Source organism: Perognathus longimembris, chromosome 6 (genome assembly GCF_023159225.1).
Source record: "Perognathus longimembris pacificus isolate PPM17 chromosome 6, ASM2315922v1, whole genome shotgun sequence".
Taxonomy (NCBI): Eukaryota; Metazoa; Chordata; class Mammalia; order Rodentia; family Heteromyidae; genus Perognathus; species Perognathus longimembris.
The window spans coordinates 63,368,663-63,382,348 of record NC_063166.1 but is presented as its reverse complement, the minus strand read 5'-3'; the positions used below and the strand labels follow the sequence as shown (position 1 = coordinate 63,382,348).

General features: G+C 44.4%; 1 protein-coding gene across 3 annotated transcripts in view; it reads right to left on the bottom strand.

The window, feature by feature from the left end:
• The window catches only part of Slc23a2 (solute carrier family 23 member 2), a 119,328-nt gene that overhangs the window by 25,473 nt on the left and 80,169 nt on the right, over window positions 1–13,686 (bottom strand). For all 3 annotated transcript variants that reach the window (XM_048348842.1, XM_048348841.1, XM_048348843.1), the window contains 2 exons: window positions 1,067–1,155; window positions 56–126 (listed from right to left, as the gene is read on the bottom strand). In XM_048348842.1, coding sequence (XP_048204799.1) covers window positions 56–126; window positions 1,067–1,155 — 160 coding nt within the window. The remainder of the gene's footprint in view (window positions 1–55; window positions 127–1,066; window positions 1,156–13,686) is intronic.

Genomic DNA, 13,686 nt, shown 5'->3' with positions numbered 1-13,686 from the left:
TTGAAGCCCCAGAAACACAAAGCAGTCAGGAAAGAAGACAATGGCCATCCTTTACCTCGCGGATCCGGGGATACCAGCTGTCTTCTGGTGGCAGCAACTTTGCCGTTCCATTGACAACTGAAACATCTTGAAAACAAAAACAAAAAGAAAGTTTTTCTTGGAGTGATACTGATGTTTGATAGAACATAGTCATTTTTCCCGTTAAGAAGACTTTCTTTTTACCCATCTCTCAAATTCATCCTATGCCAAGTAGGGCTCATCATCCTGCAAGGTGGACTCCCTAGCCCTACTTTAACCAAATCTATGGACTGAGAGCTCCCCAACATATCAAAACCTGACTGATGTGGCGCTACCCATTACCAGCTTCACGCAGAAAACCAACCTTCACAAGGAGTGAACTGAAATGTCTGACAGCAAGGTTGCTGGACTGAGGTTGTAAAAACCAAGATAAAATGAAGGGCCTTTTCCAGTTCCCAAATATGGTCACAAAGTAACTCCTAGGAGCAAGGAAGGAAATGAAGGCTGGAGAGTTTGGCTCCTAGAACCTTTGGAGAGGACAACAGTCAGACTTGGATTTTCTCCAATTTTCTATCTGTCCCTAATCAGGTGCCTGAAGGATCTTTGCAATCACTGAGGAAGGGGAATAAAAGTCACTTGCAGAAAACCACAGTAGCCAGATCCTTAAAAAAGCAAAGATGTCTCAGAGAAAGGATGCTGACGCAGCAAGAGTGATTACTGGTGGGTCCTACAATCCACTGAAAGAGAGAGGCAGGAAAATAGCACAAACATTTTTTTTTCTATTCTGTTCCCATATTTATCAATTTCATTAGCATGGAGAAATGAAGTCACTTCTGATCCTTTTTTGCTCTAGGGTTAGGGATGAATGAGTGGATAGAGATAGAGAGAGACAGACACGATCCACAGATTGGAGCTGTTTTATGGGCTGGTGTGTTCTGTGCCTACTTCCAGGAGAGAACATAGCTGGGCCAGCATGTCCAGACCTCCCTTTTACAAATCACCTGCATTAAAGGACCCCCATGACATATGTGGAAATAACTGCAATTACCTGTGGTGTTACATTTCCATTTATCTAAAGACAGGATGGCTCGAGCAGGGGCCAAAAATGCAAAAGCACTGGCCTGAAACAGGGGTAACCTAAAAGAAACGAGACCAAAACCATGATCACGGCATCGGGAACTACCGAGGTAGTTCACTATTTGACAGCTTAACAGTCTTTTCCGTAGACACACAGCACATGAGTAAACGCAGGCACACCTGGAGGAAAAGAGCCCCGTCTACAAAGATCTCCTATGGCACACAGCCTCCCCTTCTGCAGCTCTGCTCCCAGGCAGTTCCAGGAGGGATTTGGGGGACCCTTGTGGTCCATGTCAACACCCCAATACCAGCCCCTGCCATTGCCACCTTTCTCCTTGGGGCAGTGGCCTTTGGGGTATTTGGGCTTCGCTCCTCCCTGCTGAGCTCTTGAGTTCCTTACTAAACATCAGTGTGCAGCTGCTATGTTTCTTCCCTCCTCTTCCTGCTTCTCTTCCTCTTCCTTTCAAAGTCTTATTGGTTGTCACAGAAAAACATCTCTCTGTCATTTTATTTTGGGAGCCAAACAAAACCCACCTTGTTATAAATTTTATGTATTAAAATTATATTAGTGATATAGATGCATGGAGACAAAAGCTATTCGTTACAAAGTGACGGTATATTAACAAATATTCTGCTTAATCATAAAAAAAGTGTTCTATGGCATTTTAAAGGGCCCAAAAAGGCGGCAGACTCCCCATTTAATTTCCTGCTCAACTCTTCACAATATTGTCAATTAGACTTTAAGTAATTCCTATTGATTTGATAAATAATTTAGCTATTCAAAATGACTTGCCATTCTTACTGGAAATGTACAGCATCTTTATGGGCTAGCAAGAGAACTTAATCACAATTTTTTCACCAAATATAAAACATCATGAAACTGGCTCCTGCTGTTTGCAGTGTTGGGTGACTGCTGGATATTCAAATCCTTAAATGCCCCAGACAGTCTTGTCAGTGGCTTGGCCAGCAAGTCAGAAGCCCAGTATTCTCCCTTCTGAGCTGTCTGACATCAAGTGCTTCCCCAGTGAAACTAGAACTGTACTGGAAGTAACTCTGGCCAAAGGACAAGCAGCTGCTTTGCAAAATGCTGAGCCTGGTGCACCTCATTCTGGACCAGATTAAGAGTCATGACTCCATTGTTACAAATGCTCTCCATCCGTTTTTAACCATGCAGTGAAGCCAACTGACAGAAGGCAGGATGGCAACTCTAAGACAGAGGTAAATCATATGGTACCAACTGGCTGTACTGCTGACCACCCATCACATGGAGCATGCCTTCCACCAACTACCCAGCTACAGTATCTGCCAGAGGGGCCTGGAGCCAGCTATTTAAAGTAGAAGTAGAGGGAATGTACATCAAAGGGAAAATGTTGTTAAGACTTATAAAATTCCCTCAAACACAAGTTTTAGGAATATGCCACAAGGATAAAGGCTAGTAAGATTGGAATGGGCACCATCTTGAATGATCCAAGCAACATCATCTTACTACAGTTTCAGGCATTAAGTATGGCATCCTTGGGGAAATATAACATGAATATAGAATTGCACCTAGAGTAAAGACTGGCTCTTCCACTCCTCAGACTTCAGTCTTGACCTCAAACTTAGTACCTTTCAAAACAAGTATTTTATAGCTTAACCAGAGTTGAAGGACCTAACAGCCTTCTACAGAGTTCACTGGCCAGCACCTTGGGTTCCTCTAATTGGGTGACAACAGAAAGTCTCCTAAGCTGGGCTGGGAGAACTTTCCATGCCAGCTTCACATGCTCACCATTCAGCCAGGCATGCACCTGCACAGGTTGGTAATACCTAGCAGTCAGGATGGGCTCTGGAATTGTTGACAGTGGCCTGGCTGAATCAGACTACCTCTTTGTCATCAGAGATGGCATCTGTCACTCTGTCACTTGACTAACATTAATTGGGTATCTGCTTAATGCAAGCACAACTAAAACTACCTGGAGTCTTGAGGGGTTTCCTTTCATGTGGAGAAGACATTAGTGGTGGTCATCTACGAAGGCCAGAGTGTGGGTGAAGATGCTGTAGGGCTGAGGGTGGTTGACCTTCAAGAATGACAAGCACTTTACTCATCTACAATGAGCTATATGAGGGTTCCAGGCAGAGAGAAGACAGATCCAAAATGAGAGCCATGGGACAGACCCAGGGCCCCCTGGAGAACTGGGGCTACTTTTCTTCAGAGGAAGGTACAGAGGAGATAGAATAAAGGTCATGGGAAAATGATGTCAAGTGTCCCATGTCCTTCTATTGGTAAGACAACTGCTTTGATCTAAAAGGATCACTGGGACCTTAAATCCTAAGTTACTCTCAATCTAAACAGATGGTCTGACAGGCTGTGCCACTGGTCTACACATGGGTCTTACTTCACTGACTCTCACATCCTTTGGCTCAGGTCCCATATGACCCTTGGCCTCTAATGGCTCCTTCCATGTTAACCTGCCCATCCCACCTACAAGGCTAGGACTCTAACAGGAGGGTCCCTTTTCAACCACTATCTTATCCCCAAGACCCACATGCTTAAGGAATTGAAGGTGTTGCTTAAAATGCTCTTTGAAAGGAACTGTGTTAGACTAGAAGCCAGAAAGTAATAAGCCTTCCTAATATACTGCTTTTAACTGAGAATTGGGAACATTGCTAATCAAAACAGCACTCAGTAGAGACTGCAGTGCTGAAATATATGGGAGTTAACAATAAACCCAGATGCGATACCTCCGAAGGTGCCATCAGGTCTTACGAGGCTAAAAGGCCACACTTGCATCCTATGGCAAGCACCAGAAGGAACAGAATTAAATTTTACTGGAAGTGAATCAAACAAGAACACAGCACTCCTGAGAGGACTGAAGACCTAGCTTCCTCTGCCATGACAGCAACAAAATTTGGTACCAAGTCTTTCATTCCCAAACAAACACCAACTTCAATCTGGACTGCAGGACAACTTCACAAGGATCTCTAAGAAATATAAACAAGCTTGGCTTTGAGGAGCTATAACGTTGTCATCCAATTACCCACCAGGATTATGTCCTAAATGTCTTTCAAGAAAAGCAAACCACAATGTGTCCAAGAAAACTTGCCAGCTGATGACATTTCCTGATTATTGACTATCTGTGAACCAGATCACCTGGTGCTGGCAAGTTGCTGGCACAACCAGTACACCTCATACAAGGTGGCATCTCTTTAAGAATAAGCTTATTCACCAGCCTGGAACTAGGGCTCATGCCTGTAATTCTAGCTACTCAAGAGGCTGAGATCTGAGGATCACGGGTTCAAAGGCGGTCTAGGCAGGAAAGTCCATGAAACTCTCTTATCTCCAATTAGCCACCAAAAAACCAGAAGTAGAGCTATGGAGAAAAGTGGTAGAGTGCTGGCCTTGAGCAAAAAATAACACCCAGGCCCTGGGTTCAAGTCCCATAACCGACCAGGAAAAAAAAAAGAATATCAATTTAATAATGTAATCTAATATTCAGACATATTTCCATAGTTTTAAAAAGTATTTATAGCTTTCCTCATGACCTAGAATAACATTTCTCTACTATGTATTGTGTTTAGGGCAACGATAAGCATTTTTTGGTAAGGACACCACACAGAGTTATGTACTTATTATTGTGTTACGGTAGGACATGCTTTATGTTTGACATCCGTATCTTTCAAACATAGCTCTTAGCATTTAAAATAAAGAAACAAACTGTAGACTATGTAGCTATTATTGCTAGCTTTATATTCTAACAGAGGATTTAAATAGGATGACTTTCCAGTCTCAGTGTTCCATCTGTATTATGCTGAAACAAAAATCTTACCATATAGCCCAAGTTGGCCTAGAACTCATGATACTCCTGCTTCAGGCTTCTGAATGCTGGGATCACAGTTATACACCACCTTGCCTGGCTTTCCATCTATTTTTATTAACTGATACCCTTTTGAAAGAAGAGCTTTCCTTTTTGTCCAATATCATCTCCATTTCCCTTTCTTATTTCTAAATATCATAGTAGAATTCATTAAACCCTTTTTTCATTCAGTTTTAAAATTTACTGCCACGACTCATGCCTGCCAGCTGTAATCCTAGCTGCTCAGAAGGCGGAGATCTGAGGATTGCACTGTGAAACCAGCCAGGGCAGGGAAGTCCATGACACTCATCTCCAAGAAGTTACCAGAAAAGCTGGAAGTCGAGCTGTGGCTCAAGTCATAGAGCACTAGTGCCTTGTGCAAAAGAATCTTGGGAACAGAGCCCAGGCCCTAAGTTTAAGCTCCAGGACCAGCAAGACAAAACAAAACAAAAAAACCCCAAAACTATAATGAAATCATTCTAATATCTCTAACAGCTGACGTTAAAAAAAATGGTAACCAGGTCAAACATTTGACAATGATATAGAGGGGTTGATAAGGATACAAAATATAAAATGCTATGTGACTTTGCAAAAATGAAACCTTTAAAAGGAAGATAAAAATAGGAAGCTTTCGGGGCTGGGGATATGGCCTAGTGGCAAGAGTGCTTGCCTCCTATACATGAAGCCCTGGGTTCAATTCCCCAGCACCACATATGTAGAAAATGGCCAGAAGTGGCGCTGTGGCTCAAGTGGCAGAGTGCTAGCCTTGAGCAAAAAGAAGCCAGGGACAGTGCTCAGGCCCTGAGTCCAAGGCCCAGGACTGGAAAAAAACAACAAAAAACAAAAAATAGGAGTCTTTCTAAGACTTAACATATTCTTCTTACCACTTTATCCATTTATTCCTCTCCTAAGTATTTCTCCAAGAGAGAAATTATATGTCCCTAAAATACAACAGGATGGTGTCCACAGTAGTTTTATTTTTAATAGTTCTAAATTGGAAACAACACACATGTTCAGCAACAGTGGGAACACACATTTTGGCCTATCGATGAAAGGGAATGCTATTTACTATAGAAAGGAATGAACCTTTGGTACAGGCGACAACATGATAACCCTAAACTAATTATGCTGAGTGAAAAGAATCCACATCCCCAAAGTAGTACATACTGTGTAGTTCCACTTATATACTTTTGTATTTGTTCTAGAACATGCAAACTAAGTCTACAGTGGAAGAGAAAGACAAGTATTTGCCTGGAGAAGCTGGGCTGTGGGAAGGGTTGGAGGCAATAGTTACCAAGGTGCACAAATAACCCTCTAGGGCCGAGGGATCTGTTCACGGTCTCCACTGTAGTAGTGGTTTCTTTGGTATGTGTAATAATCCTTCTCAAACTGTTGAAGTATCTCAGTGTATCACATGTTCAATTATGCTGTTAAAATTAAAATACAAATAAATGCAATCCAAAAAAATTTTTACTGCCATGACTGTTTATGATTAAATTGCCCCAAAGCTCCCCCAAAGCAACCTGTACATGCCGGTTCTTGTTCCTTTTGACAGGGCCATCCCCACCCTCCAGAAGGCTTCAAGCAAGTTCCTAGCTGTATAGCACAAGATGTACCAGATTCAACTTGTCTTTTCTAACCCCTACCCTGGAGCCAACCATCTCACCAGAGATCCTTGGTTTGTTACAATGGAGAATGGTTAGTTAGGAACCAAAACCTGGGTACTGGGTGGGCTAGCCCTACAGTATCACTCTTTCTAGGCCCTCATATACAGTAAACAGAAACACCAACTTTTGAAAGTCAGGGATGAGACATACAACCCAATCCAATACCACTAGGTTCTAGCTTCCTTTCCATGTCTCTCCTTTTCCTGTGGGTAATCTCCTTTTAAAATATGAAATATGACATTATCAACTATTCCAGGTCAAGGTAGTTTTTTTGTTTGATTTGTGTTTGGTTTTTTTGTTTGTTTGTTTGTTTTGCCAGTCCTGGGGCTTGAACTCAGGGACTGAGCACTGTCCCTGGCTTCCTTTTGCCCAAGGCTAGCATTCTACCACTTGAGCCACTGCACCACTTCTAGCTTTTTCTGTTTATGTGGTACGGAGGAATGGAACCCAGGGCTTCATGCATGCTAGGCAAGCACTCTACCTTTAAGCCACATTCCCAGCCCCCAGGCCAAAGGTTTCTTAGCATAAAATACATTTTAACTAAAGATCTAGCCAGGTACAAAGGGCCAGGAGAGAACTGTAAGGCGTGGTAAGGTTTTTATCTGTTATCACAGTAGTGGTTGTTCACACATAGGTAGAAACTCACCTGACTATACATGTTAGAAAAAGGAGGATTCTACTATCAGTCAACTATCTGCAAACTGGACTTTATGAAAATTATGTTTACCAGTGTCATCTGGAGGATGATAAAGAAGATAACATACCCTTTAATACCAGTCATGCATACTAGTTCCAAGCTTTTTTAAAAAAGAGAAAAAAATAAAGAGCTTCCCTCCTACATTTTGGTCACAAGTTTTGTCATGTATTCCTGTGTCAGCTATTTTTGGCAGTCACCTGATTAAAAATTAAGAGTAGAGAGGTAAGAAGCAGGGGCCAGGAGGAAGAGGCTGGGGTGGTGAGGAATATGGCAGGCCAACAGGGCCAAAAGGCAAGTGTAGAACAAAATTCAGTGTACCCTCTTAGAGTAAGAAGACCTAGACAGTTTCCTAATCCCTAGCACCTCAAGAAGAACCACCCATAACAGAGATCTGAAGAGCAATCTTAGGGAGCCTGATCTGGAGCAAGTAGCCCAGAAATAGACAACACTAAGGCAGGAGCTGCTCAGGCTTCAAGAGGATGTGGATCAAATGCTATTTTCTGATGGACTATGACAGATTCAGCAGTCAGTGGGCCCATCCAGGCAGCATGCTGACTGTGTGGCCAAGACACACATCCACTTCTACTATATTTATCAGGGGCCTACTGCTGTGTGGGGCTGTATCCTTTCTGCCTCCTCCTTTCTAGAGAGTTCCTAGGTGAGGGAGGACAGAAACAGACACTACCACCTTTGATGTTCATTAACACTTATATGAATTTTTTTTCCATATATGTGGTGCTGAGGAATCGAACCCAGGGCTTCATGTATATGAGGCAAGCACTTTACCACTAGGCCATATTCCCAGCCCCTTATATGGTCATTTTACATTGGAGGGAAGATAAGGGACCAGGCAGCTTGGCCAAAGTCTCATAGCTGGTAAAGGGGCCCACACCAGACTGAGGCCTTCCAAGGTCTGCCCCTTCAGATCCTCATGGTGGCCTCTCATTTCAGTGCATTGCTGAAAATTTGTGCTCTCTCTCTCTCTCAAGGCTAGTGCTCAACCACTTGAGCTACCTTTTTTTCCCCCCAGTGATTAACTGGAGATAAGAATATCATGGACTTTCCGGCTACAGCTGGCTTCAAATGGGATCCTCAGTCTCCTGAGTAGCTAGGATTATAGGCATGGGCCAAGGGCGCCCTGCTTTAAGATTCTTTCCTAGTGGACTGGGTGGTAAATATTTTATTTGGTAGACAGAAATCTCTACATCCTGTTATTATGTGCTTACGTGGCATACGTGGCATGGCAGAACACACAGGGCTTGACATCACCCGCATGATATAATTTGGGCAAAAAAAAAAAAAGTCCACCCTGAGTCATCCAAGCCTTTGGGCCCATCTTCTAATTTATAACTATGGCTATGTGCAGTCTCATAATAAATTCAGACTCTACGACACTCCATGAGACAACTAGCTTGGACTCTTAAGAGATGATAAGGTAGAGAAGAAAAAGGGTAGAGCTTATTATTAGGAGACCAAAGAGATACAGCAAACAGAAGCATCATATGAGCCTGATTAGATCCTGGCTGGCTTGGAGGAACGGGGATAGCAGCTATAAAATATATTTTAGGGACAACTGGGGAAATTAAGTGTAGACTACATATTAGAGGGTATGAGAGAAGGTTCGTTTTCTCAGGCTGATAAAGGATACTATAGTGATATGGGAGACTCATTTCTAGTTGACTATTTAGAGGGGAGTCATTATGCCATCTGCAACTTCATTTTCAAGTGGTTCAAAACAATAAAAACAAAGCCAGATCCAGTGGCTTGTCTATATGCCTGGCTACTCAGGAGGCTGAGATCAGAAAGATCTTAATGTAAGGCCAGCCCCAGGAAAAAAAGTTCATGCACGAGATCTTTTCATGAGTGATGGCTGGGTACAGTGGTGTGTGTGCCTATCATTTTAGCTATATGAGAGGCTGAGAGTGAGAGGATCAGAGTTTCAGGCTGTCCTAAGCAAAACAAAGTTCTTCCACCCTCACGGAAGAGTCAGCACATGGTGGCATGTGCCTATCATCTCAGTTATGGTAAGAAGTAGAAAATAAGAAGGGTTACAGATGACAGCCAAGGCAAGAAAGGAAGACCTGATGTCAAAGTAATCAGTACAAGAAAGGGCTGGATAAATGGGGGGTGCATTTGGCTGATGTTGTTTATTTGCATACATGAAAACTGAACAATGAAACATTCTGAAATTGTTTTAAGAAGGGGCAAGAAGAGAGAAGAGCCGGGTGCTGGTGGCTCATGCCTGTAATCTTAGCTACTGAAGAGGCTGAGATTGTAGTTCAAAGACAGCCTGGGCAGGAAAGTCTGTGAGACTCTTATCTCCAATTAACCACCAGAAAACCAGAAGTGGTGCTGTGGTCCAAAGTGTTAGAGCCCTAGCCTTGATCTGAAGAACTCATGGACAGCACCCAGACCCAGAGTTCAAGACCCACAACCAACAACAAAAAAAAAAAAAAAAAAAAAAAAAAAGAGGGAAAAGAATGAGAGAAGGGGGAGGCTTGGTAGGGATATACTGTTTACATGTATACAAAAATCTCAAGAAATCTCCCTGTATATAGCTAATATAATTTCTTAAAAGAGTTAAAAGGGGAAGGGGAAGCAGGTATGGCTCAGAAGTAGAGTGTCTGTCTAGTAAGCTATCTTGAATTGAAATCCCAGTACTACGGAGGTGGGATGGGGGCCGGGGGGCAGTCTCACTCTGCAATCTCAACCATGAACTCTCCAAACTTTTAAGTTCCCATCAACAATTATGAGTACAAAGCCCCCAGACTTAAGGCCCAGCTAGCATCCTAGACTCTGTGTACACAGTACATGCACAAGGACGTCACAGCCAAGGAAGACAAGCCATGAAGAACTCCCACCCCACCTCAGAGGGAGCCAGGTATCTGAAGCGGACTAGAGGTGGTCCCCAAAGGCAGCCACACTGGAGGTGGAGGGCCCTCCTCCACACTGACTTGACATTTCAGTGCAGAACCGGAGGGGGAGGGGGTCAACTCTGGGTTAGGGGGACTCTAAACAACCCTGCGACCTAGCCTCTCAGGATCAGAAATGCTCGGTACTTTCCAGAACAAGTCCGAAGTGAGCTGAAATTGACAGCATAAATCAACCAGAATGAGAACCATTGGCATAGCCCTCAAGGGAACTTAATAAAGAAAGACAAATACATTGAAAACAAAAAGGAGTAAGGGAAAGGCAGGTGTCAGGAGGCAGAGGTTGAGGAAGAGGCAGCCAGCCAGCCTAGATATTGCTGTGCTCCGGCAGACCGAGGGAGGCTCTGGGAGGTGATAGAGCCACCAAAGTCCCATAAATGGGGCCGAGCCCCACAAACTCCACTGCAGTAAGATCACAGTCCCTGGAGGAAAAGAAAGGTGTCCATGGGGGGAACAGGGAAGAGGGATCATGTGCTGTATCACATTTCTGGCAGCCTTGCAGGTGGGTCAGCTCAGAGACAGCATGCACCCAGAGAGGCATCTGCACTGTGGCATTTCAGGTTGGCACCCTGTGCTTAGGCTTAAGTCTGCAAAAACACAAATCTGTTTCATTGCAGTGGTTCCCCCATCAATGGTGACTTGTTTGTGTGCTTGTATGCTGGCCCAGGAGCTTAAACTCAGGGCCTGGGGCTCAAGGAGAGTACTCTACCATATGAACCACAGCTCTACTTTTAGCCTTCCCCTTACCCCCCTTTGGTAGTTAGTTAGAGAGACGTTTCATCCACTTTCCTATCTGGGCTGGCTTTCAACCTCCTGAGTAGCTAGGTATGGGCCATGGGCACTCAGCAATTCTTTTTTCATTTTAAATGAAATAGGACTCCAGGACCACATTCCACTCCTAACTACAGAACCCACATACATAGCTCTAGTTCATTTCCCCATTTCCTTCAAATGTAGGGTCATTGTTGTCCTTGGGGATCCCCACATCCACAATACCCAGTGTGATTGAAGCATGGTGTGCTAGCATGTGGCAGTCAAATACATATATATACAGAATACAACATGGAGAACTACCTCAGAGTTAGTTGGAATAGCCTGAGAATCTGTTTTAGAAACCATGAAAGCCGATCATGAGAAAACCTCTCTGCTCTAAGCCTGAGGAACTGAGTAGGGAACTACAAAATCAAACCAAATCCACACAGAACACCTGCAATCGCCAGGACACCATCTGCTTTTCCTTTTGTAGTACTCAAGCCTTTGAATCCCCCTTACTCCAAGTGCTTTATTTGTTTAATCCTGTTAGGATCATGTTATTAATATGGTAACTCATGGCTTAAGATGATGGTCCCCTTAGCATCTAAAAGAACCAACAGGATGTCCATATGAGTTCACAGCCTACAACTTTGCAAAATATCTTAGCAAGTTTATATAACAATACACAAAAACCCAACAGATCATTAAAATGATGACAAAAGGCCATCCACAGGGTGAACAAATGCAGCACTGGTACTCACTAGACACTATGTTGAAAATGAACTATACAACTTGTGGGTAGGGATGGGAGGGAAAAACTAGAAGAGAGAGAAAGAGAGAGAAAGAGGGAAGGGGTAACGTCCAAAAAGAAATGTGCTCTTTACCTGACTTATGTAACTGTAACCCCTCTGTATATCACTTTTATAAAAATGATAATGTTTTAAAAGGCCATCCACAGGTCACCTCAGGTATATTTCATCTCACTTTCACAAAGGAACTAAAGAGATCACCTAGCCAAAGTCCTAAGGCTCACTACGTAGGTTCCTCTACCTCCTCACCTGCCACATTCTGTAGGCTTAAGCCTTCAAAGCATGGTCCCAGAAGGTGGGTGTCCTGATAAAGAGGCTAACACAGGTTCTCATGCCATTCCAAATTCTAAGGAATCCCACATCAAGCCATGACTTCCCACCTCTGCTCCTGCTCTGCCAGATTAGAAAATGCCCCCTCATCCCTCCTGAGCCCAAAGGTCCTGGAGGAGACTCCAGGACCAGCACCCTCCTGACTCCCCGAGTCCCTCTAGGGCATCTTTGCCTCCTTGTACACTGCAGTCTTGGACCTCATCACACGTACCCAGTCACCTCTGCATGCCACCACCAGTCACCCACACCTTGACATGGATGAGTCACTAAGTGTCTGTGGGACTGAGTCAGGACTCTTCCTCTTCTCCTAGGTTAAGAGTGTGAGCACTCATATACCCCAACAGCCAGAGGAATTCCATGCCCTGAGACCAGTATAACACAAAGTGTCCCAGAGAACCTTCTCCCCCAACCAGTGTATACTCATTTGCCATGGCTATTCTAATAGCTGGTACTACATGGGGGGGGGGGGGGGCGCACCTGTGGTTCCTCCCACCAGGTGTCAGCTCCTCCTTCGCTCTTTCTCAGGTCACTGCTCTTTCAGAGGAGACAAGGAGAAATGAGCTGACCAAGGAGGTTCTCTGGATCTGGATCTAACACCCTAACAATGAGCAAAGGGGTCCCCTACCAGGATGAGCAGTACTCACCCAAAGTGGCCAACAGCTCTTGCTGGGTCACTAAGCAACTTTGTCTGCCTTTGCTGCCTCTGCCAGATCTGGCTCTCGGCATGATATGGGGGTATAGCTCCCATAGGCATATGTTGCTGCAATAAAGATGTGTTCAAGTCCCCTCTTTGGCACAGCTAATCATTCCCAATTGTAGGTATTGGCTCAGATTTACAGATGGACTGGCCTATAAGTTCACCTCTAAATCAGCTGTTTAGAAAAAGACCCACTTCCCAAAGACCAGGGCTCCAAACAAGGTAAGGCCACTGGGCCAACAAAAGCTTCTCCATCCACTCCTGCCTTGTAACATAGAGCCTTGACTGCCATGCCAAAAGAAGGTGTGATGCTGCCACCACATTTACAGCCTGGTTTGAGTCCTCTCTGGAAGGCCTGAGCTCATCTCCTTCCCTGGCAGGTCAATAAGACCTCCATCTCTCTCCTGAGGAGACCCTCCTCTGCTTGGCATGGCATGGATGGTGGTTGCAAATAATCTAGCAGGGGCTGAATGAACCCCCAAAAGCTTGTCAGCTTCATGACTTCCAGTGAAAACAGCCTCTCCTCCCTAGCAGACCTGGGAGGAAGCCGCCATAGACGCCATCTACACTGCAATCTGCCACCAACACCTCTCAGCATGCAGCTCACTTCCCCCCAGTGAAGAAGCCATGAGGAGAAGCCTGAGGATTCTGGTTCATGAGAACACAGCCTACAACTCCCAAGCTCCCTTCACACTGCCCTTCCCCAACAGAGAAGGCTAAACATGACTGTGATTGTCTATGAAGGAGCAAGAATCAGCAGGCTTATTCTCTAAGGACAATACTGAGCAGGGACCCACTTCATCTGAGTGAGCAGGACCCCAGGAAAGGGAAGGGCCACACTTCACAGAGGGCAGAAAGCAGAAAGCAGGAAGAGC